Source organism: Magnolia sinica, chromosome 2 (genome assembly GCF_029962835.1).
Source record: "Magnolia sinica isolate HGM2019 chromosome 2, MsV1, whole genome shotgun sequence".
NCBI lineage: Eukaryota > Viridiplantae > Streptophyta > Magnoliopsida > Magnoliales > Magnoliaceae > Magnolia > Magnolia sinica.
Genome location: NC_080574.1, coordinates 45,411,932 through 45,437,871, shown reverse-complemented (window position 1 = coordinate 45,437,871; position 25,940 = coordinate 45,411,932). Strand labels below are relative to the sequence as shown.

General features: G+C 38.1%; 1 protein-coding gene across 6 annotated transcripts in view; it reads right to left on the bottom strand.

Moving 5' to 3' along the window:
• Positions 1-10,661: 10,661 nt before the first annotated feature.
• The window catches only part of LOC131237070 (uncharacterized), a 35,117-nt gene continuing 19,838 nt past the window's right edge, over positions 10,662-25,940 (bottom strand). For 4 of the 6 annotated variants that reach the window (XM_058234722.1, XM_058234723.1, XM_058234720.1 and 1 more), the window contains 2 exons: positions 24,386-24,763; positions 22,292-22,669 (listed from right to left, as the gene is read on the bottom strand). In XM_058234722.1, coding sequence (XP_058090705.1) covers positions 22,668-22,669; positions 24,386-24,763 — 380 coding nt within the window. In that variant the 3' untranslated portion in view covers positions 22,292-22,667. Of the gene's footprint in view, positions 12,054-22,291; positions 22,670-24,385; positions 24,764-25,940 lie in introns of those variants that run through there. The other 2 variants (XR_009167006.1, XM_058234724.1) reach the window with 2 other exon arrangements.

The following is a 25,940-nucleotide window of genomic DNA, read 5'->3' as shown; positions in this document are numbered from 1 at the left end:
AATGGTTGGAGCAAAATGCAATAATCTTACGCAATTTTACTAAAAGGGAACTTGAAATTCAGGGTTAAGGTGCAACAAATTGGGGTTTTGGATAGAAATCCACTCAGAAGTAATTGAAGTTTCGAGAACTTGAATTCCCAGGTTTTTCATAAGATAATCAAGCACAAAAGCAACTAGTATATCTAGCTCTTGAAATCAGGAAGTTTCACACAGAAGCCAAAGGAAATGCTAAAAAAGAAAGTAGAAACTTACATTTTAGATCCAAAAGTCGACTTCAAACAGATCAACTTAAAGGAATCAGGATTTTCAAATGTTGAAATACAAGGGTTGGGTAAAAAAATTCAATTGAAAAAAGTACAAAAAACTAGGGTTCCAGATTAACGAAATCTAAAATCAAATTCAGAAAAATACACAGATCTTCAAAATCTAGGTTTCCACAATGAAATCAAAAGAAAAGTTGGGCAAAAATAAAAATAAAATCCAGATCCGTGAAATGTGGGTTTTCGAAGAATCAAGCTGAAACAGCCACAGAAAATGCACAAAAAAAATGGAACTGAAACTGATTCACGAAGAATTCGAAGTTGTTCAACGACATTCCAGGAGTCGAGAGATTTTGGATCTGGATGAAAAAGAAGGAGAAGTATCCGTACAATTTCCTTCAACGGTAGATCTCTTCGCATTGCTAAGATTTCTACTCTCTCCAAAAAAGATATTACAAAGCAGAAGCAAACCCTAATCGATTACAAAACTTCAAAGAAGAAATCCCGAAAATAAAAAAGAAAGAGAATTTTGTTTCATGAATTTAGCACTATCAAACAATCATGAATATATTAAAGCTGAAAAGATCAAAAGAATATCACCTTCCAGAAGTGGAAACCCTAATCTGTTGGATTTGTATGCCGATGAGGTGTGGACGGAGCACCGTTACAATGCCGTCGTAGGGCAGCTGGGTTGCGGTAAAACAGAGCTACGACATGTCTGCAAGGCAAATGAGAGAGAGAGAGAGAGAGAGAGAGAGAGAGAGAGAGAGTGTGCGAAATACAGTGTTTGTGCGCGGCTCTGTTTTGAGCACGCACCCAAATTTGGGGCTCTTCCGACGGACCGACCGATTAAGGACTCCGTGGGGCCCACCATGATGTATTTTGTTAATCCATTCCTATCCATAATTTTAATAAATTATTTTATGTTAAGAAACCAAATTTCAAGTATATTGAAGGCCCAACTGGACCACACCATAAGAAGGAATTGTAATTTAATATCAATGTTTCCTACCATGTGGTCCACTTGAGCCTTCGATCTAGCTGATTTTTTTTTTCAACCTCTAAAGTAATATTTAAAAATATATAGACGGCTTAGATAGAACATATAGTTTTTTTTAGGCCTCATAGAGCCCCTTACAACACTATTAATTATTAATGGTGTATCAACTTTTTAGCTATGGATTAAAACCGTAGCAAGTATAGCTAAGATTTATATCCATAGCAAAAAAATAATGTGGTCTAAATCCTTTACCCCTTTTTTTGGTAGTGTCACCTATTTATGGAGTACATCGGCATTCAATCCCAATAGCGGAGGTGAGTGCATAAGCGATATAACATGGTTACTTGAACACATACTAACTGCGAGCTCCTTTAACGGTTGTGAACATTTATTGGCACTATTATATTTGCAATCCATGGCCTTCGTCAATCAAGAAATCCCCACTTGCAACTCCTACATTGAACATTTGAATTCTTAATAAAAGGTTACGAATTCTTTGCTCATTATGTTTGATTCCCCAAAGCATAATTCATAGGATTATTACGTCTTTATTTATTGTCAGAAACTATTGACCCCTAAAAGACTTCACACTGATAGCAAATAATATAGCAAGTATATGGATAGAAGATGGGAACACTATATTCTTTTCAAAAGTAGCCATTGAATCAACAAAAATGAGAAATATCTAAAAACCAAAAATAAAATTGATATTTTTTTATATTTCTTAGGGAATAAAGAATGTTTACGTAGCCATTAACATGATTTACGTAAGAAAGAAAAAAAACCCTAAATTCATGACTTCTTCAAATAGTAAACTTTCAATTTATTAAAAATAGTAAATAATTTCTAAACTAGATCAAACTCTTTCCAATGACTCAAAAATTGAGTTCAAGTTATCCTAAGACTCTAAACTCTAAAATAACCTTACAGTTGTAAAAATCCTAGTTAACAGCAATAAATTTTAATTTAAAATTTAAAATTAACTCCTAAAATAACTTATTCTTAAAAAACCATTCAAGGGCCAGCATGTAGAGTTAATTGATATCTTTCCAACGATATATTATACATTATATGCACAAAATGGATAACCACTTGTAAAGTTATGGCTGCTAGAAGATATATTGTGCTCTAGAGGCTTAAGATTGAACTCTTTAATCCAATTTCCTTTCATCATATCCATTCATGAGGTAAAATCTTCCTGGACCTTGTCCAACATCACTTTCCAGGTGAATCTTATACAACCCTTGAATTATTCATAAAACACTCATCTAAAGCAACAAAAAAGCACGCCAATACACCATATCTAGAAGAAGACTAGAATACGCCATTTTTCCAACTTTGTAAAAATAAAAAAATCGTGCGTATACAGTGCAGAGCCTCAGGTCAAAGTCTCTTTTGAGGTACGAGGAGAAAATGGGTGGGAGCACGTGCTTTTTTGAATTGCTTGTTGTCCATTTCTGAAGAAAAGGTGGACCCGCAACATTTGAGATTGGGCCCCTTAGAAATGGACAACTTTTGTGAATGAAAAAGTCATGAATGGAGGTTTCATACCGCTCAAGAAATGCTAAAGCTACAAGGATGTTGAGATAAGTATTCATCCATGAAGCTTCCCTTGCCTAGAAATTAGACCAGTCCATTCATCAGGTGGGCCATTCGTGGATGGGAAAACTGGAAGATTCAAACAGAATAAATGACCAACTATCTATACTAAACACACGTGCACCATAGTTCGCAGACCCAAAAATTAAGGTCGATTCAATGTTCAGACAGGTCGGGTCAGCTAGAAGACTTGACCCAACTCAACTAGATATTGATACTTGCAATTAAAAATACTATGTGTGTGTGTGTATATATGGAAAAGGTTTTATGCCGTCGAGCTCATGCGAATTTTCCATGAGGTCGAGTTGTGTGAGCCCCACCATGATGTGTGTCGAACATCTACCCCATCAGTCAGATGCACCATTCCATGGCGGGCCTAGGGCTTAAAAATCAAGTCAATCCATGACTTGGGTGGGCCATACCACATACAAAAGTTGAGAGGGATTACCCTCCCATTAAAACATTCATAATCATTTGTTGGGTCCACCGAGATGTGGTTCAAAAATCCATCCCATTCATTATGTGTGTCCCACTTAGATGAGGGGTCATACCAAGTTTCAGACACATACAAATTTTAGATGGGCCCCACCAAGTGATTTTATATGGTATGGTCCACTTGAGTTCTGTATACGGATGATTTTTGGGATATCCCATAATTTAAAGGGGACTCATCAAATGCACGGTGTTAATCTTCGACAAGTATCATGGTGGGGCCCACACAGCTCGACCTCATGGGAAGTTCCCATGAGCTCGGCATAGAACCATTTCCCATATATATATATATATATATATATATATATATATATATATATATATATAGTTAAAACCATAGATGAATGATTTAAAAGCATCCCCATGAAATCTTACAGAACCCAGCTGGCCCGATTCAAGTCTTCTTGAGTTGACTGAGTGGTTGAGTCGACTCATTGTGTCTTCCCAAATCAGGATTACCCAGAGCTGAGTTTCCTAGAGGCTCCAGCTCGAAATCTAATTGAGTTAACTAGGCTCAGGCCCACCCTCTGTGGGGTTGTGTTTGATTCCCACCCTCCATATTTTCTTTTTATTATAGTAATGTTGTGACTCATGAAGTGACTCGGTTCGAGTCATCGTGTGTCGACGGAGTGGTCGAGTCAGCTCAACAAGTTTTCCCACGTTAGATTGACTCAAATCCATGACCGAGTTCCCAAGTGATTTGGCTCAAAATCTTGCTGAGTTCAGTTGATTCAAATCTAGAATCAAGTTTCAAAGATACTGGGTGAGAATTTTCCAAGAGATACTGCTTGAAGGCTCACCGAGTCAAGTTGACCATTTCAAGCCATCGTGATGCAACCAAGTCGTAGAGCTCGACTCAGTGATTCAGGATCGACTCAGACCCAAAATGAGTTTCCAAAAGACTCAGCTCCGAGTCTTTGGCAAGTCGAATTTACTCAGGCTCCAACTCGAACTTGGTGAAAGTTTACAAGAGAAATTTCTCCTAGTCAACTCAGACTTAGAAGCGAGTTTCCAAGAGGCTTGATTCGAAATATAACTGAGCCAAGTTGACTCGGCTATGTTTTGAGTCTGAATAGACTGGATCTAATACAGAACATTTGTGATCATAGGTTCAATATCAAGGCAATTAACATGCTTTTTAGTAGGTATTGCAAGATCTATTGAACTAGGGCTGGCACCAGGTAGAGCCGAGCATCGAGTCGAGTGAGACCGAGTTAGGGCTGACCTGACACGATCCAGTTTTGAAATAGACCTGACCCCAACTCGACTCAACTCGGTATTGAATCCAGCATGCCTGAACCAATCCAAGTCCGGGTCTAGCCTGGACTAATCCAGACAGAGTCCAACCCAATCACAAGTACCAAGTCAGGTCGGGTGCACCGGGCATCCATGGGCTGAAATCACAACTCAAAACCTAGAGGCACTTGCCAGAATTGCAGCCTCTCCATCAGCTACACTGCATCTCAAATCTGAAACGTCAAATCTAAGTTTTTTTTTATTTTTTATTTTTATGTACGAGTTGAGTTTTGGATCAAGTTGAGTCAGTACCGAGTTGGATTTCGGGTTGGCTCAAATCGAGTTACTGGGTGACCCAAACTTGACTCAGTTTGAGTTCAGATTGGACGAAGACTACTCAGTTCAGATTGACTCACCCACTCGATTCAGATTGAGTCGGGTCTAAACAAGTCAGACAAGTTGAGTTTGCCGAGTCAAGTCGTCCCGTGCCCGACTCTAGCACAAGGTGAGGCCAGCCCATCGGGCGGCCTAGATTCCGATGTCCATTTGGTTAGTCTGGTTCAAATATTTCAGCCTGATTGGTGATCGGGCCAGGGTTGGGTCATTGTCATGGGTCCATCAGGTTCCAACGCTAATAATTATGATAAAATATCTTAACCAAATGCATACTGTTTGTCGAAAGTGCTACATGGACCCAGCTTGTGCTTGCCAGATAAGGCTCGGGCCTAAGACTTTGCCTGTTTCGGGCTCATATACAGCTCAATTGACGCGGACCAGTCCAGGATCAGCTGGTTGGGACTCCGAAAGTTTTCGGCCTTTGCAATCAACTTGGGATATGGTCACATAAATGGTGATTACAGCACAAAAGAAGAAATGATTATTTATTCATTCACAGTACAACGCTTTATACAGGTGAGGCCCATGGTCTAATCATTCACTGTTACAGTAATGGGTCCAACCATAAAGCAGCTCCTAGTTGGAAAGCTCTTAGCTATCCAATAGGTAGCAGAAGTGAAGAGAAAAATACAAGGCAATCTTTTCACATACAATCAAAGAGGGGTAAAGATTACTCGGCTAGGGTTTTCCAATATTGGTATTTTATTTTATTTTGTTCATGGGCCACCGACAATGAAACGGATGCTACTAACACATAGGAGCATTGAACCATCAGCAGCAGTTCACGAATGGAAAGTCCAAACATACTTCACAAAGCATCATATAGAAAGTACTATCCTTTTACCTACAGTTTCCTTTTTCTTTTCTTCTTCCTTTTCCACCAAGAATTGCTTTTGTATAACATTCCAGCCATGCACATGATTCTCCAAATCATAAAGATCAACCAGCACAAAAAACAGAATGATCCGTTCATCGGAATGGGTACATTATCGGGATCAGGTACTTTATTGAAATCAACCGATAGCCCGTGGTCTGACCCAATGTTATTCTAACTTTGGATCCTAATGATCCTTAAGGTATGCATTGTATGTTAAGGTTAATATACACTTATGCATGTGAACATTTCTAAAAGATAAATCTCCTGATTCAACAAACAAGGTCTATTGATTAGAAGTTTGGGATCGCCAGATCAATTTGATTTGGCATGTCCCATACATGGTAGGAGTCATGATATAGATGGTTGATACAGGACAACTAACCACTTGCTCTAAAAGCTCGAACTGATAGATCATGGCGAATCAATCCCTTTATCTCATAGCCCAGGCCCCACATCCAATGGGTTAAAACCTCGGCCGAACCCCCTCATGGACCCCACTTCGCAAGGTTCAACTTCACATGAGCCACCCGCCACACACGGGCCGCTCACCCTGAGTGTGCCCCCGCATCTCACAAGCCACCTCACTCAAGCCTGAAAATGTCCCAGCATTAATGGTTCTGATTGATGCATATATGCCCCATTTACAGTGGCAGTATGCATGAGCGTGAATGGTCATACTCGGCTTGGATATGTTTGGTTTTCTTGTACCTGCCAATTTTTGCAACTATCCATTGACAGAATGAGATTTTTATGGGCAAACATAAATCCTAAGCAACATGAATAACCCAGAATTCTCGAGAATCAAATATCAGGCATTAGCTAAACCCCTTTTGGAATGGAAAAACCAAAAAGAACGAACCAAAGAAAGAAAAGCAGAGGGAAAAGTTGTTTTAATCTTGATAGTTCTATTCATATAGATACTGCTTTTCTTTTTCTTTCCCTCTTCTTTTAAGAGGAACTAGTAAAATAGGCATATGTGTTGCATAAGAGATAGTGGGAGCATTTCTTGAATAAGAGGTGATAGATCAAGAGAAAAAGAGGTCGAATTGCAAATGGATAAAGAAAATTATCAGACAGATCAAGATTTTATAAATAATAATAATAATAATAATAAAATTTCAATGGGGGATCAGGGATTTAGACAACTTATTCTTTTCTTTTCGTCTTTTTTCTTTTATTTTAATGGATCTTTGCATACTGTTTTCTTTGTACCTTTCCAAAACAATAAGAAGGGCTTAGCCACGTTGGCTTAATGCCTATGCCACCACATTTGCCATTATGGCGAACGGGTGCAGTATCCAAGCCATCCATCAGGCAGACCTCAACCTGTAGATGCTACTGCCCAAAGATAAAGGCAGTCAGTTGAGGTGTGCCATGATATTAGAACAAATTGACAGGTTAGAAAACTTCAGGTGATCTTTTCACAATCATCCGTTTGTTCAGTTTATTGTGGCCGACCTGACAGGTGGACAGGCCTGATTGTCAGTATAGGCAATCTAGATGACGGTACCCTTCTTATGGATGGCTTGGATATTGCACCTGTCTGACGCTCTGGCATTGTGTTGCATGCATTAGCTGACTTGTACATGTTCCTCATTATTTTACTGGATCCAGTACTCTTCAATTGATTGTATGTATAGTATTTCAAAATATACAAACAACTAAGAAATCTTCTCCTGCACTGAAGGCAGAAAAATGGAATTTAAAAATTCAGAAGCAAAGTGAAACCATTAACTATTGATTGTGAATTCATGAACGATTTTAAGAACCAGGGTTCAGAAGAAGGCAAAGAATATATAATTGAACTTTCTCAAAGAAAGTAAAACTATCAGAAACCCACAAACAGCCAGAGTCAATTACACAACACTGATGACATGTATTTAACCATAAGGAGAAAAATCAAAATAATAAAAAACACGTGACACACAAACAACCAGACTAAATATCATAACACCGATTACATTTATATTTCACCATAACTAAGAGAAACACATTGAACCACTCTAGGAGAATTTATCTTGCTCAACTTTGGAAAAATGACAAAACATGTACAACCAAATACACTAAGACAGTAGAGATAGCTACGATTAATCAGGCAGACTGAAGTGACAGCCACTTCAGCCCAAAACTCGGGAGGAACAAAAGAACATGAGAGAATGAGCAAACTGCATATTTTGAGATACTCTGCCACTCCAGCATTGAGTTAAAACTAGAAAGGGAAAAAAAAAAAACCCTAAGCTTGTAGAGGAAAGCTCATTCTTCAACTTAGCATAGTAGAAAAGTCGTATCAATTAAAACTGAAAGGATTTAAACAGAATCAAATGAGCATCTCCAAGCTAACCATTGTAATACCTCCCGATTCCACAAATACTTGACTTTGTACAGTCCTTAAAAATCAATGAATCTCCCATATTTATGCCCCAATGCTCATGAAAATAAACAACAGACCAAATAATCAAATCAACCTTAAAGATTATCTAACCAAATCCACAAAATACATCTCTCACATTAGAAAAGAAAAAGAAAAAGAAAAAACAAATCAAACCAATAAACCAATACATCTCCCAAACTGATGTCTTGATGCTCATTATAATAAATCGGAAACAACAAATCACCAAATGAGCCCCGAAATAATCGTAGTCAATTCCAAAAAATACACCCCTCACATGTGCACCACCAAAGCTCCAAATCAATGTTTATGTTTCGAGGCAGAGAATAACATAACACAAGCTTAAAACTATAATGAGAAACCCCAAAAATTGTATCAATGAATAGCCTATTGAATTAACTTTCAAAGGAGACCAACATCATTTGTGATTTTGACATGTATTGAGGATGTTACAACCAAAACACCAATATGATACCAAAACGAGAAGAAACATGGGATAACTCAAATAAAACCCTCAAAATTTTTGAAACTTCCTCACAAAAAAAAAAAGAAAAAAGAAAAAAAGGCCTTTAGAAATCCCTGATACAGGATGATAATTGGCCAAAAATCTGAACAACCCTTCTCTCAAAACCCTAACTATGGTACCATAATGACTTCAGAAAAATATAAGACGAAAAAAATGCAGCAACCAATATTTTAAAACCCTGACCAAACTTCAACACAGTTTTGTGGGCAGTTCGGTCCAAAACTGATATGACCTGCTCTGTGGCACATTTTGGCCTGAAAATCCTTTCTTCTTATTCTTTTTGGGAACGGTTTGGCTCATAACTCTTTTTCACATTTCAAAAAAAAAAAGTTCAAAAGAAAAATAAAGGGATTACCAGCTAATGTTTGTTCAGTGGTTAAAGAGTTTTTTTTTTAAAAAGTAGAAATAGGGTACGAAATCAGGGTTTCGTTCAAGCTTGACAATGTAATTTCGTTTTTTGAACCAAATGATAATCAGTGTTTTAAATAACTTATGTAGCATGTAGCTTATGCTACAAACTCATGAAAATAGCTTCAAGTCACATGTAGCCTATTCTACACTGCGTAGCTTATGTTATGTGCTATGTAACTTACACTACAAAATTTTCACTAAACATTAAAATTAATTAATGTTTCCAATGATTTGTTACATTTTCCATTTTCAATAGAAATTAGTTAATGTTTTCTATGATTTTAGTAAAATAGGATTAAATCAATTCTATTATTATTTTTCCTATTATTTTAGGATGCATTTGGTTGCCACATTAATTAAAAAGTAGCATGCTGTGAATGTAGATCACACCTCATGCTTTAGGGGGATGAACACTAAGCTACACGCTATTTGCTATTTACAACACTGATAATAATAAACTTAACTGATTGGATATCAAGTTGAACCAGTTCATTTAAGTGACTTTTCCAGTCCAACCCGGTCTGAGTTCTAAACACTAGTGTACACCGTATTTTCTTCTTTATCATCGCCTTTGCTCATAGCGATGTGCGGGCATGTGATAGCCATGTCCAACTAGTGAATGGAACAAAAAAAAAAAACCCAAAAAAATAATCATTATATTAATAAATGGATCCGTTGACAACACAACTAGCACAGGATGGAAAATACAAAAAATTTACTTCTTTTTTCTTTCTTTTTTTCTCTCTTTTTTTTTTTTTCTTTGAGAAGTAATGTGAGGCAAAACCTTGTGAACAACAGGGGGAATTAAAAAAGGTCAAATAGTAAGTAGCAGTCAGGAAAAGGCAAATGCAAATCAATCAAGGTGGGTGTAAATGTGGCTTCCATTATTAACTACTGCAAATCAATTGGAGAAAACTAAATTGCAGTTTAATATACTACAATTATTACTCTTGATTGAACTCAAATTGACACCCAGTTTGAAAGACACTGTTCTCAATTTTCTGTAGTTTCACGACTCATCTCGATTCAATTAGATTTCTAATTCGAGTGTACTTTAATATTCCAGAAGTGCCCTTAGTTGAAATAGAAGAACCAATTAGATGTTGGTCATTTTGAATTAGTCGATTCATTCTACAGATTCAATGAGCCTACCCCAACAAACCAGCAACTTCAAATCAGCTAAGTATGGGTAGACTATCAACATTCTAACATAGCATGAAGATGGACAACAAGGAAAAGAAAGCACAAGGTTGAGACACTAAAATTGGAAGTACCAATAAATCATTCTGATAAAATTTGGGTTACATAGCTAAGGACCCACTGCACTTTCCGTAACGACCGCAAGGGTAATCATGACATCTACTTCTACTCAAAATGATATTTACTTCCCATCAAAACACCTACTTTTCTACTCAAAAATATATCATTCCACCAAATATAGAATAAAGAGGTGTGTGCATCAAAAGGTGGGAGTGTAGGTATTTGTTCTCAAAACATATTGTATTAAAATTTCACTGAAAAATCTTCCAATTCTGTCAAATATTTACAGATTACACACGTTGACTTGTTGACTTTTATTTAGCTCCTGTCTTTTTCTCCTAGTACATCAAAAGCACATTCACCGGATACTGAAAGAGGAGCTATGTTGTTTAACAAAGCTTGCACTGAATACCATGATGGAGGTGAAAACATACTTCAGCTTGTGGGTAGTTTCAACCCCTTTTAACCAGTAAGGGCCTGTTTGGATTGTAAATGACAATGATAATGTAATGTGATTTCGTCATTATGAAATTTTGATGCTGCTTCTGAAAATAACAATAAAACAGTAATCCACCACAGTTTTACACCAACAAGTTGTCAGAGTAATACTGTAAATTACTGCCAAAATTCATTTCTTGGATTTCATCGAGATACAAATTCATTCCATTCAACTGTTCTGCTGCTTGGTGGTTCGATTGTGCATGGCATTAAACACACCACTACCCTCATTAAATACACCACAACCTCCATTGCAAAAGCTCTTCATCTTCCTCACCATCTCTCCCTCACAATCTTTTGCATGGCCCTAAACCGGCAACAACCCTCCCTCAATCCGCTGGGGAGACATCAACAGCGAACAATAGAGGCTTCTTCAAGGGGTAAATCTGTAGCAAGAACCATCTCTGACTGTGAATCCGCACTGAGACAACAGAAGGTGAGAATCTTCGTTGATGCTTCTCCCTTTCTTTTCATTGCATTACTCGTACATTCCTGATGGATCTCTTTTCTCCTTTTCCATGCTCCTTGTCCAAGTGAAGACCATCTTCTTCAACACTAGTTGTTCTCTGTGACTCCATACTACTTCATTCGAGTATCTGCTATGTTCCATCAATCCGCATATGGACAACAAACAAAAAGGTCAATACAACATCCCATTGCCTACAAATCTGAATCCCTTATTTGTTTCTAATATTTTGCAATTCATTGATATCTGTGTTAGTGTCGGAGTCAGAACATACTCATTTTCTAATTCTTTGGTAGCAGGTACATGCTACTTCTCTGAAGACATCTTCTCTGATATGTTATTCCATCAACCATTAATAACATTACATCTCGCATTCTACATTGCATTTGTAATAGACCACGATTTCACTTCTCGCCAATCAGCTTTTTGGTGACGGTTAGCAAGCAGATTGTACTTTATATAAACTAATTGGTAGTCACCATTGACTTGCTGTACATGCACGCATGTTGAAGAGAGAATGGTTGAATGTAAAGTCGACGAAAACGATGTAGCTGCAACAACCATGGCCGCTATTGCTTACATCATGTCAGATGCTAAGCACTGTTGCAGCTACATGTCTATAGCACCATCAAGGCGAGGAAACCTAGAAAAACAAAGTTTTCTAAAGGTATAATTACAAAGAATGACACCAACTGTATGGTTCAATTATGAATGAGTTAAAAGTAAATGACCATCACTAATTCACTTTCAATTGAAATGTTATGCAAATTCATACATAAAAATAAATAAATAAAATAAAATCAATCATCATAAACAAAAGAAACTCAATAAATTAGTCTTTATCTAGTACAACCAAAAGTAATAGGAACGATTCTGGGCTAGGTGAAAAAAACATGGTTTTTATGATCCTATCTTCCTAAATGATTTAGAGGCAAATAATGAGTGTCTTGTAGAAACAGATGACCCGATCTTTGCAAGCGAGGACCTAACATTGGCCCAAGTCAAAGATGCCAATTTGAATCAGCACCTAGAGAAAGTTCTTCACTCTAAGGCGGAGAAGAAGGTAGCGGGCCTAGTAGCAGTCAAGACCAAGAAGTAGACGAGACTGAGAAGATAAAAGAAAAAGATGATCAAGATCAACCGTTAGATGTGGATAAAGTACTAGTGCGAACCAATGATGAAGAAACAGAAGAAGATGAAATACACGTCAAAGAAGAAGACGACAACGATGGTGTTGGTGGTGGTGGTGGTCAGGTGCCACAATGGGTTTTGGATCAATGTGTAGAGCACTCTATGTTTATTTTTAAAATTTTAAATTTATAAATCAATAAGTTGTAACTTATAACTTGTAATTTGTAAGTTGTAAATTGTATTTGTAACAAGTTATAAGTTGTAAGTTGTTTGCAACTTCTAACTACTACGTTATATAAATCAACGATTCAAGATTCAAGTTATGAATAAAATTTCTATGTTCGAGTTTTTAATAATTAATTCTCTTATTGTAACTTGTTGATTGTTTTGTTATATATAATATAAGTAACTAAGTATATAACTTATAGATGGTCTAAGAGTCAAACTACAATGAAAACAGGTAAAAGAACCCAATCCAATCACTTGTAATTAGGCATAGTTTTTCCTAATTTTTTTAGAATTTATTTCGATTTTTTCCATTTTTCCCCATTTGTACTTTTTTTTTTTTTTTTTAAATCGCACAAAAAGGCCCAAGGCCTGAGCAATCGCTTGTGCAAGTATGTGATCACATAAAGGATTAACTCAGGCTGGTCACATCAAACGCACATGCAATTTGACAACATCGATAGGTACTATGACTCTCCTAAAGCAGAACATACTTTTGATGCCTACAAAGTCATCGGGTAGATCTCCTTCAAATCTAAGAGGAAATCTCTAAGAAATGCCGCTAAAAAATCCACTTTGTTGAATTCGGGCTAAAGCTGCAAAAATTGGACAACTGATGAAATGAATAACATATTGATTAGTATATTGATAATGCAAGTAGGTCTTGGCCGTAAAGGGGATAATGGATTCAAAAGGGACGCGCACAAGGCAGTTCTTATTGAGATACAAAATAATGTTGGAATTACACTCAAGACACTCAATCTACAAAATCGTTTTCAGACGCTAAAAAGAATTTACGACTATGTTGAAGAAACGCTCACCGCTAGAGTATTCGGATGGGACCTCAACGCAGAAGTTGTCACAACAACAGACGAGGTCCAGGCTGAGTACATAAAGGTATACTAAATATGTACTTTTTAGTTTGAAGTTATGTACATGTATGTCTTTCCACTCCTTAGAAGCTTCCCTTATATATTTCCATTCTGTTGAAATAGTCACTCCTATATGCAAACAATATCTGGAGGGAGACAATGCTACTCTCTGACCAGCTATAATGTGCCTCTTACGGGGACACATCGGCCAAGGGATCCTGACATCTCTACAAATTCTGCCCAACAGTTTCATAACACGGTGCCATTGTCATCTAATGACTTCATCAATAACAGTCCTGAAGATCATTGGTCTTATGACAATCGTAATGGCCTTCACAAATCATATGGAAGCCCAACACCTATTGTGAACACGTCGGAGAATACCCATAACAAGGTTAGTTCGAAGAAAAAGAATAAAGTAGGACATCCATGAGATGTGCTCAGTACATCCATCGACCATGCGGCAGATGTTGGCAAGTCATTGGCATTGTCAATGGCTGCGGGAAAGGATATGTCACAGATGTCCAAAGTAATGCAGCATTGGAGGAGGTGCAAGACTTATCCAACAGTGACTCTCTCTATTAGCAACATCCTTTCGAAGGATGAGCAGTATGCAGCCCTATTCCTGAACTTAGCCAAACACAGAATACTCAACTGGCTATAAATGTTGGTTTGAGTCCATCAGGGTCTTGTAATGTGAATGTCATGGCAATGTGCTACCCCTAGGGCTCATGATTCAGAAAGTTTGATTTATTTTTATTTTTATTTTTTGCAATTTCACATGTAGATGTAGCCTTATACTCCTTGAAGATGTTGGTTCGGGACCACCAGGCTCATTTTCTATGACTGCCATCCCTTTGATGTTTACTTGACCCCTGCTTTGATGGTGTATTTTGTTAATTCATCAGAAACATCGATTTCATAAGTGTGTTACCTTTTTGGAGTAATATACTATTATCTGAGAATGTTTATTAATGGACTATGTATACCTTGGTACTTTGGCTCCAAACATGGTGGTCGATTAAGTAGCTTACTACCTAGTGTAAAAGGTTAGTGTTTTTTTTTTTTTTTTTTTTTTTGGGGGGGGGAAGAAAAATATTTTTTTAATTACCAACCAATGGGCCAAAGACCCTAAAACTACATCGAAAGATACAAGAGGCTGAAAAAGTAAAGAGATAAAGCCCACCTGTGGGGCCCAGAGCAAAAACAAAAAAGCCATAAGCCCACACCCCGAGCTAAGGTGAAAAGTTAAAATAGAAGCCCACAACCCAGGCCAATGAGAGAACTAAAAATGAGCCTAAACCATGGCCTAAAAAGAAAGCTCACACCCCGGGCAAGAGAAAGCAAGAGGAGAGCCCACAACTCAGGCCAAGGAAAGCTAAAGCAGGCTTTCCACCTCAATAGAGAACAGGAGAATGATATCATGAGATAAGGGAACATCAGCAAGCTTCAAAATATTGTTTTTGTTGCGACTTTCAATAATGCCCACATGGACTTCTCTCTCGACAATGAGAGCATAGATAGCATGGGAATGAAGACGCATATCCCATGAAGAAAGGATAGGATTTCTAACATCAGCCAGGCAATCCCCAACTACTTTGCCCAAGGGCAATATTTGGAATGTTAGGGCAGAGTCTTGAGAGGCCGAATTGAAGAATTCTAAGGATCTTGTCTTGATGACCATAAACATCTTCCTCACAGATCACACCCAAACAGTCATGGAGCTAGGGAGAAAACAAAGAAGACCATTTTTCCATTATTTATATCAGAACATAAAAAGTGCCAAAAGTTAGCAAGAGTGAAAAATTGGGTCATTCAAGCGGGGATGAAGGGAACTAGGGGAACCCTAACAGGGTCTAGGAGATGAGCAGCAAAGTGGGAAGGTCCCAGTGTGCTGAAATGGCAATGACGTTGGGAGAGATCCAACCAATTTACAGACCAATGACGTAGATCACCCTTGATCTGAGAGCGACCCCCCCCCCAAAAGGGCAGGAAAACAGAGCTTGCTGATAATATTACTGACCCTGTCTATAGCAAAATCAACAAGCCTTTGAATGGATTGAGGGAGAGAGGAGCCTGAAACATGCAAAAGGCCAAATTTGGAAAGCGGGTTAGTGTTGCATAGGTGGCCAATTTAATAGCTCCTGGTTGGACCATACATGAAATATATCATGTCCATTGCTGCTATCTTCTCTTTTGGTGGACAATGTGTTCATGTTTTATGTGAATGGACTAGGACATCGTTGCATATGCTGACAGTTTATGCATTGGTGGTTTACCCTTCTATTGTTCCAAACTAATATATATACCTGGATATATTCAAGTACAACAATTGTGTTGATTAGGAGTCAATATTGTCAGTTATATCAGATACAATAATATCGCATAGGTTATGGTTTAAAGCTAGCCAGAACTATGTTGCATGTCCTTATGTATAATCCAAATCTACAGCTACTACATGTATACATTGACTAACTAACAGCGATATTATGTGCATGCCATTATGCTTATTCAATCTGCAGGTATGCCTTCCCACTTAGGTTCGCTTTTTTTTACAAACTCACCTCCTGCCTACAGCACCGATCTAGGTATTCTAAATTGTCCTACAATTAATTTTTACTTTGAACAAATGACAGCACCATCGGCTCTTGCTTTATGCCTCTTCATTTGGCGCAATAGTGAGGATCCTAATTTCTAACCTTTGCATGCAATCAGTAATGTGAATTCATGAGAAAGGAATTAATTTGTTAGTAGGTGGTGATAATATCTGAATGTGATATGCTTATCACTTCACTTTCTCCTTTGCCTGCAGTGAGTAATGGCTAGATTCTATGAAGTATTTCTGAGCAGGAACCTAGAAATTTACGACAATTGGGATGATTGTCGGTTACAAGTGGAGTGCTTTAGTGGTTGCAGATACATGCTTTATCAATCATATGAGGAAGCCTTTGTTGATTGTAAAGCCTTCAATGGTTCGCATGCAATCCCGCTATCCCGTACCGTCAACATACCAGACAACTCTCCACCCAAATACCAGATCGTATTCGATGAATGTACAAGCTTGTTGCCTCGTGCTAAAGCTGCTACCTTGGACCAGTGTTCAAAATATCGGTATCATGTTACGTATCTCATCCTTGGGATATAGATATATAGCAGTTATCGCACAGAATATATCGTTTGTATCGGGTCATTTATCACACGTTTTGGGAAACATAGGGAAAATGGTTGAATTTTTCAATGAAACTTCAGGGATTGTTGAAAAAAAGACCTTAATACAACTTCTAAATCATAACATCGTAAAAAATAAGTGCACGTAATAGGTTTCCCTTGTATAGGGTCCTAAGCTATGCATTGTCTAACTGAACTAATGCAACTATATTCAAATTGAATGCATGACATTTAGAGTGAATGTGATGATCATTCCATCAAACACTCCTAAATACTTCGAATTGACAGCTGATTAAAGGAAATTTCGAGAAAAAAAAATTAATATTTTAATATTTTTAAAAAAATTTAATTAAATATAATTTTTATTTTCTGAAAATTAACAAGGACTTAACAAATCAGTAGATCAGCCCTCATACATGCTTGATTTCATGTTTCGAGTGCAACATTGCAAGCAATTTGGGAGAAATTGGGAAATTTTCGAATCTTCGACAATTTTTTCCAAATCGGACCACTTACACTCAAATTTCAAAATTAAAGTGTATATGAAGATCATTAAGTGTATATGATGATCATTTCATCAAATACTCCTAAATACTTCGAAATTAGTCTCAATTGACATTTGTTGAAGGAAAATTTTGAAGAAAAAAAAAACATGGAAAACATGAAGAACCAATGGATATTGAAATCAAAGCTCCAACTCCATGATTTTTCATGCAAAACATGAAGAACCAATGGATTTGTAACCATTTGATATTAATTTAATATAACTCCAAAAAAAAAAAAAAAGGATCAAAAATTGAAAATGCTCACAGAATCGAACATGTGGGATATATCAGCACTACCTGTGTATTTCGTATCGCACAGGTGAGATACAAGATATATCGTGGAATATATTGGCTGATATCGTCGATATTTAAAACATTACCTTGGACAAGTTAGACGAGAAGGCGGATGTGGATCCAGGGGATGCACATGTCCTGTTGGTGTTGTTGTCGTCGTCTTGGTTTTTTGCTTCTCTGTTAGCTTGGTTTTCCTCACTTGATGATCATCTTACTTGAATCTAATTTTCCACCTTCTTTCCTTGGCAGTTTTTTTGGACTCATAGAAGTGTCAGATAGTGTACGATATATGAATGTATCTATGCCATATGATTTAATTTGTTGTCACTCATAAAGGACTAGTATTCCAACTTTATTATGTGATGTGTCCATTGTTTAATTTTGGGGGAATATGCATGTTTCGCAAGTTCTTCTTACGCCATCCTCCCATGAAGGTCCTACATAAATTGCTAGTGCTTGATAGATTCATGAGTGGTTTATGCACCCTTCTTGCAGGTTGGTATGTTGCATCCCACTGAAACCATGTTGACATAAAAGGTGAAATGAGATGTTGTAGGACTGTCCTCTATATGGGTTCGGCACATGTTACCACCTCCAGTTGCTCCCTTGCATTTAGCAGCAAGGATTTGGTTCATACTTATGTGAAAGTTGCTTTTGTAGTCAATTATAATATGTTCATTGTAGTCAATGTGATGAAATCAGGGAACATATGAATCAAGGCCTGTTTGCTTGGTTACCTTACAGGATGTTATTCAGTATGTAATTTACTGTGGCATTGGATATTCAAACAGGTGAAAACATTTATTTATATTCTAGTCACTGGAGCACCGAAACATTTTATCTCAATTTCCTGTGTGCTCCTCTAAGATATTCAAACATTGTAATCCAGCCGCCATGGCTTCATTAGATGATTTCCAGTAATTCCCAATCACATGTATTTGATGGCTGAATTAAAACATTTTCAAGAGACAGCTCTCGTAACTTGTAATGATTACACTTTTATATTACATTACTGTCATAATTCGCAATCCAAACAGGTCCTAAAAGACATTTTATTGTATAAACTTCTCATTTTGCTTTCTCAACTCATGTCCCCTTTTGAAAGATCTATAAAGGGTAACCAATGAAGAATTATGTAGAAGTGAGAAGAAATATAAAAGAGAGAAAAAGAGATGGAGAAAGAGAATAGAGAGTCAATTAGGGCTTCATGTCCCTACTCTTTTTCCTTTCTATATTAAGTTAAAAAAACAACACTCTCAAAACTATTACAATATGACATTTGAATATTAAGTGTACCTAATTGACTAAATAAAGTGACACACAGACTAAACTCAAGACTGAGTGAGATGTCGCACAACCCGCATCCACGGTCATTAACGTTGCCCCCCTCAAGCTAGAACATAGATGTCATCGATTCTTAGCTTGGAATAAATACATGCACACTTATTGCAGCCAGAGCTTCACTGAACATATTAGCAAGTTGATTATAAAACCGAACATACATAGAAATTTACCACAAGAAACTTTCTCATGTATGAAATGATAATTGGCTTCATTATGCTCGGATCTCTCATGATAAACTGGATTGTCTACAATAGGAAGCTTCTTGGTTATCACAAAACAACTGCATTGGTAGGCTCACTGCAAAACCATTTCCCACAATAGTTTCTTGGTCCATGCGAGCTAACAAGTGGTATGAGTCATTGCCCTATATTTTGCTTTAGTGCTTGATCAGGCTACAACACTGCTTTTTACTATTCCACGTGACTAAATTTCCTTGCACAAATGTGCAGTACCCAGTAATAGACTGCCTAACAGTTGGAGAGCCTACCCAATCTACATTAGAATACCATGTAACTTGAAGATTATTATTCTTTTATATACAATTCCCTGGCCTCATGCTCTTTTAAGATATCACAAAATTCGAACACCTATCCATGTGAAGCACCCTAGGAGAACTCATAAACAGACTTACCACACTCAGCATATGAAATATCTGTCCTAGTGATTGTTAGGTATAACAAGAAAAATCATAAGATAGAAGAGAAGAAAGTGGTGTAAATCAGAATTCAGAATGAAATTCATTCTAATACCATGTAGAATTATGTAGAAGAGAAAAAGAAATATAAAAGAGAGAAAAAGAGAATAGAGAGAGTCAATTAGGGTTTCACGCCCCTACTCTCTTTCCCTTCTACATTTAAGTAAAAATCAAAAATCCCAAAACTACCCCTCACAATATGACATTTGAATATTAAGTGTACCTAATTGACTAAATAAAGTGATGCAAGGGCTCAAGACTAAGTAGGTCATACCACTGGACAGCACCTTTGATGTAGAACCAATGCATGAACTCAAATAATGTGAGAGATCCATCAACAAATTTAAATTAATTAATGAAAACTATAAATCTTGCTACCATCATCACAAATATCAAGATTCTATAAGGAAATCATGCATAGTTTAAACCTAGGTTGCCAAGCATCATCCTACAAGACCATTAAACATGAGAAAGTAGGATTTAATGAATGTAGAAACATCCAAATAGCATAGGGTTAGGCCTATTTTAAAGAGGAATGTCTAATACTACCTAGGGTTTACAACATTTGGGTGTGGATGAAGCTAGGGTTAGGAAAGTTTGGGGAAAAGGGTAAAATTAAGGTTAAAGTGGGAAATTGAATAAAGGGATTAAAGGATTTAGGTATTAGGAGATGGGAATTAGGGTTTTGGATGTAGGGAATTCAAGGATTTGGGTTTAATTGAAGGATTTGAAGATCTAGGGTTTGGGAATTTGGGAAAATTGGAAGATTTTGGATTTTTAGGATTAGGGTTAGGGTTTATAAGTAGGAATGAAGGTGTTTTGTTGTAAGCGTAGTAGAAGGCTAAGGGGACAAAGGATGGGACTATACGGCCAGCCCTATGGGTTCACACGTGTGGGCTAGGCAGTGATGCACGACAATTAACCACTTGCTCTAAAACCTCGCACTTTATTTCATAGCTCAGACCCCACATCTCATGGGTTAGGACCTTGGCCAAACCCCCCTCATGGGCTCGTGGGCCCCACAAATCACATGAGCCGCCCACCCCGAGTGTGTCCCTACATCCCATGGGCTACCCCACTTGAGCCCGGTGTGAAATGTCCCCGCATTAGGTAGGGTTGGGTTTTCGGTTTTAAGGTTCAACTTGACGAAAAAGGTATAAAAGAGGAGAATCGGAAGGTTATTGATAGCTTTTGGAGAAAGGGGGAAGAAGAAAAGAAGAAACTCAAAGAAACACTTCGATTGTTGATGAAGAGATATAAATGTGGGGATAGAAGGAAGCCTCGCACTTCCGTTGATGAAGATAGGGCTCGCATCGATCTTCCTTCCAAGTCATATGGACGATATCCTCACGCCACATGAAGATTAAAGAGAAAATAAGAGAGTTCTCTTTTTTTTCATAAACAAACCACCCCCCCTGTAGTATCAAGAACTTTTCAAATTTACAAAATAGACTCTGTTTAATGACTTTTGACCAAAACAACCCTAGTCTAAAGCAAAATCAAATAAAACCACTCATAAGGTGTCCAACGCATGAATCAATCATAAACTATGTCCTAAAACATAAATATGTCCTATGATGATGAGAATGGTTCATGGTCAAGGGCCCGATCATGTAATCCATGCGATCTAACGGCCCGATCGTCACGTCCCTCAAATCTAATAGTTCAAGTCACTCCCTAAAGCAACCCATGTGCATCTTCCCAGTGTAGGCTTTTCCAGATGCTCGCACATGCAAATGGGACCTCCAACATGAATACTTGCCTAGCCACAAAGAAATCGGGGGGGCCCACCTCCTCCTCTGATACATACGCAAAGGTGTACGTGATGTGATGTCATCATCACCCTTATTACAATCATCCATGTACAACCCACACCCACAATCATTAACAACCATCACCCACCTTTCTGCACCTCTCTCCCCAACGCAAACAACAGCACCCATGGGAGAGAAGAAACGTGAGAAATGCCTACTTTAACCCACTTCATGTCTCCACCATACATGGCACATGTGTACAGTGATCACGATTATTGATTTAGTGGGTCAGCAAGTGGATGAGTCAAACCTGAGGCAATTGGACTTGCTCAACATCTGAACAAGGTGATGCAAAATTGATGGTTATTTCAAAGTTGAACAATAGATGAGCAATGGTCCACTTTCAACAGACAAAACCCCAATGGATTAGACAAGAGTGTACAATGACTGCAGTTTTTGAGAGGCAGAACAGTTTACTTATAGTTGGGCAGATTTATAATGATAGTTATTCCTGTTTTTGTAATTCTATGGGCCTTTGGGCTTTGGCAATAAAATTTTCAAAATTTAAAAAAATAAAAATAAAAAATAAAATAAAATAAAAAGAATCAGTTTACTGATGGTTGAGCAGATTTATAACGATAGTTTTTCTTTCTTTTCTGTTTTTTGTGATTCTTTGGGCCTTTGGCCTTCGGCAATAAAATTTTCACAGTTTCAGAAAAAAGGAAGAAAAAAAAAAGACTGCAGTTTTTGAGATATGGACCACTCACATGGTAACCCACCATAATGACATCAGAATCAGCGTACATGTTTACCAGGGGCATGGTAGGAACCACATTTTGTAACACTGAGAAGCATGCATCACAATAGCATTCCTTAGAAACAATAAATATCAGTAGGCAAACCTCTTAATAATGGGGCCCACAGACTCTGTACAGGAATGGCGCCAACATAGAAGGCAAACACATATTATGCCAAGGGAAGAATGGAGGCAAGTCTTCCTCCCATTTTTTATTTCCTATATACAACATGAGCACTCTTCCTTTGGTGGAGCTGCACACTTATGAATTATAGGCAATCAAGCTTCTGCAGGGTTTGGCGACAATTGCACGCCAAGAAGCCAATGCATGTTTGGGGCACAGCTGCAGGTTGAGGAGATCATGATGTTGGATCAGTTTATCATGTCACGGGCTGATAAGAGGTGGTTGAATGTTGAAAGTTATGGAGATTGATTCCTGCAAAGTCAAAGACAAAAACCACCATTTCTTTTAATGCTGAACAAATACACACCAAAGAATACACAGTGTCTGGAACATGCATCAAGAGCCATGGAAAATAATGAGTCAAAAGAAAATGAATGCAGCAATCATATTCAAGGTTTTGAATAACAGTATCAGTGGACATACCGACCACGCCCAAAAGTGATACAATACGGGGTATATTGGACACAAATCAGATGATACAGACCCGTATCAGTTGAAACATTTTAATCACCAAAAGAAAATCTTCAAAAAATAATGGAAAAATAGGGGGGGGGGGGGGGGGAGGCGGGGATGTAAGACATTAGGGTACATTTGGATAGGGGATCTCACATATTTGGGATTAAGTCTTATCCCAATTTTAGCGGGCCCCATGCTCCCCATGTCAGATTCAACACGTGGGAGTGGCAGTCTCCGCCACATATGACAATCAGCGGCGCTTCAAGTTTTTTCTAAAACTTCAGTAATTAGATTTATGCATAAGGAACGCACTTTAGTGTGGCAATCCAACATTTAGAGCATGGGGGTCTATCAAAATCAAGATGAGGCTTAACCCTGATTTAGTAGGATTCCCTGTCCAAACAGACCCTTGGAATCTATCATTTTGTATTTTTAATGTGTATTCAATTGTGTATCAAACCATTCTTTGATAACAATGTTGTCCATTAGCTTGACCTGTTAGAAGTCAACAAAATAGGTCATAATCCAAACAAAAAATCAAGCATGATTTAGGGCCCATCACATATGGATACAACAAAAATAAGATGAAAAGGCAGAAGAAATAAATAAATAAAAAGTGATGGTTTATCCTTTGTCTAATATTTCCCAAAATGGTCCATTCCACTTTGATATGTTGAACCCACTCAAATCTTATGTTTGATCCTCAAAATAATCCTAGATCTAGTCTAAACTTACTTTCTAAGCTTCCTTCACGGTCAAAATGAGGAAGTGGAGAAATGAGATAAATTTTGAAAATAAAAATTTCCAAATGGGACATTAATGGCCGTATCAGCCCGTGTCAGCGGTAACAGCCCTGTATTTTTCTTTCTTAATGGACTGACTGTGCATGCATGTGATGGGTATGATGATGATGATGATGGAATGATAGAAACACAATGGGTATATTTTTCTACCCAAAGAAAAAAAAGACAGGTCTGCTATCACCCATTCCAAGATAACACAATCAAATGATTGACTAAACAACTAGTTACGTGGATAAGAAAACCATGAGCAATTTCCTTTATGGATTTCGACTTATGTAATTGCAGGTACACCAAGCACAGGCATAGAAATTATGAAACACTTGTTCGTGTGATGCATGAGAAACAAGCATTGAATGAAATGAGACCTGTCTACTGGCAAGAATGGGATTTCAAATCTCTCCAAGACAGGTGGGCCCTAACGTGTGCGTTTTCTCTTGGAAATCAGGCTGCTCTCGCACCAAGTGCTACGCGTGTATGAAAATGAATGGTTAGACAGAAGAAAAGCCCAACTATCCACACTCAACTTACATGCATGGCCTATCTGGTGGTCAGACCACCATGATTTTTTGGGCCACAGAACATACATGGTGGAGACAAACAACCCATATCTCACACATAGGCACCTACTCTCGCAAGAAACCAGCAGGCCTATATCAAAGTAAGTATGCATCTATGTATGAGTTTAGAGAAATTCAAATGGGAGAGTTACAGTTAATTGAGTGATGACCGGCCTGTCCAGGTTCGATTAGACTTAACTCCATATCTTGAGAGGCTGTCCAACCAGGTTCATACGCTTCAAGGAAACCAAGCTTCGCTTTATTGGGAAGATCGTGGGGATGAACAAAGGGCACCCCTGGTGGCCATCCAATCTCCATGCGTATGGTGCCACATGGGCTGTCCACTGCTTGTATGTGACCTTCACATTCCTTCAGATTGCAAAACCTAAGCTTGATACCCTTCTTGTCCGCAATGTCCTGAACCCGCTCCTTGAGGACTCTCTGCGCTTCGAGGCGCAGCCTCTTGGATGGTGGCAAAGGCTTGCACCTTGTATTGTTCTTCCTTCTCTTCAACAAGGGCTTGAGAGATCCTGTGCCAACATTTCATAGATTCAAAGACCAGAGTTTAGACTTCACACCATGAATTGGATCAGCAAAATAGAAAAACTCAAAACTCTTAGGAGTTTGACGATCAAATGATAAGAATATGTGACTGGACTGATGTATCCCTTCCATGCCAGCGTATTCATCTATCAGAAAAGGGAAAAGGCAAAAGGCCCATATCTTGGGAGCAATTTTTCTCATGAAAGGTGTATGCCTCAAACTAACCGCAATAACCTCCTAGGACATGTTTATCATCTTTACATCTCTCCATTGACATAAAATAAAATGTATAATTGGTGTTAATTCTACCTTTTGGAGACTGCTTAGCAAGATAACAAAAAAACAAAAAAATAAAAAAATAAAAAATGAAGGACACTTGGATCAGGAATAGAGGTGTACACGAACCGAGCTAGCTCGGTTAGCTCGCTCAACTCAACTCAAAAAAGCTCGATTCGACTCAGTTCGAAGCTGAGTTCGAGCCGAGTCGAGCTGATTTTTTGAGCTCGAAAATGAGTTCGAGCCGAGTTCGAGCTGGCCCCAGCTCAACTCAATGCGAATTGAACCCAGCATGAATCGAACCAGTTCGGTGACTCAGTTACTTTGATATTGATGTTGCTCACCAAGTGTTTGATGAAATGACTCAAAGAAGTGTGGCTGGTGGCAAGGAAGGTATGTATATGAAACCAACACCATTTTTTTCTTGATTTTTATGTTGCTTAGAAGGTGTTTGATAAAATACCTGTAAATCCATTGCTGTTGTCTCAAATAAAGCGAGATTTTGAAGGTGCAGTCCAGGTGTTTGTGAAAATGCTGCAATGGCGAACTCGGCTCGATCTTGGCTCGAACTCAGCTCGAACTGGCCCGAGCTGCTGACCGAACCGAGCTGAGCTGGCCAGTCAAGCTCGAGGACCGAGCCGAGCCGAGTTCGAGCTGAGGTCAGCTAGTGGCCAAGCCGAGTCGAGTTGAGGCCAGCTCAACTCGGTTTTGACTCGATGTACACCCCTAACCAGGAATGTGGACCAGCAGCAAACGGATTGGGAGACGATTTCAACTTGTCTGCATTTAGATTGAATTTCTATGTAGCATATAATGCTAGGGAAGAAGAAAGGTGATAATAAGAAAAGGAGAAGAATGAAGAGAAATAGGGGCCCAGTTACTAAAACA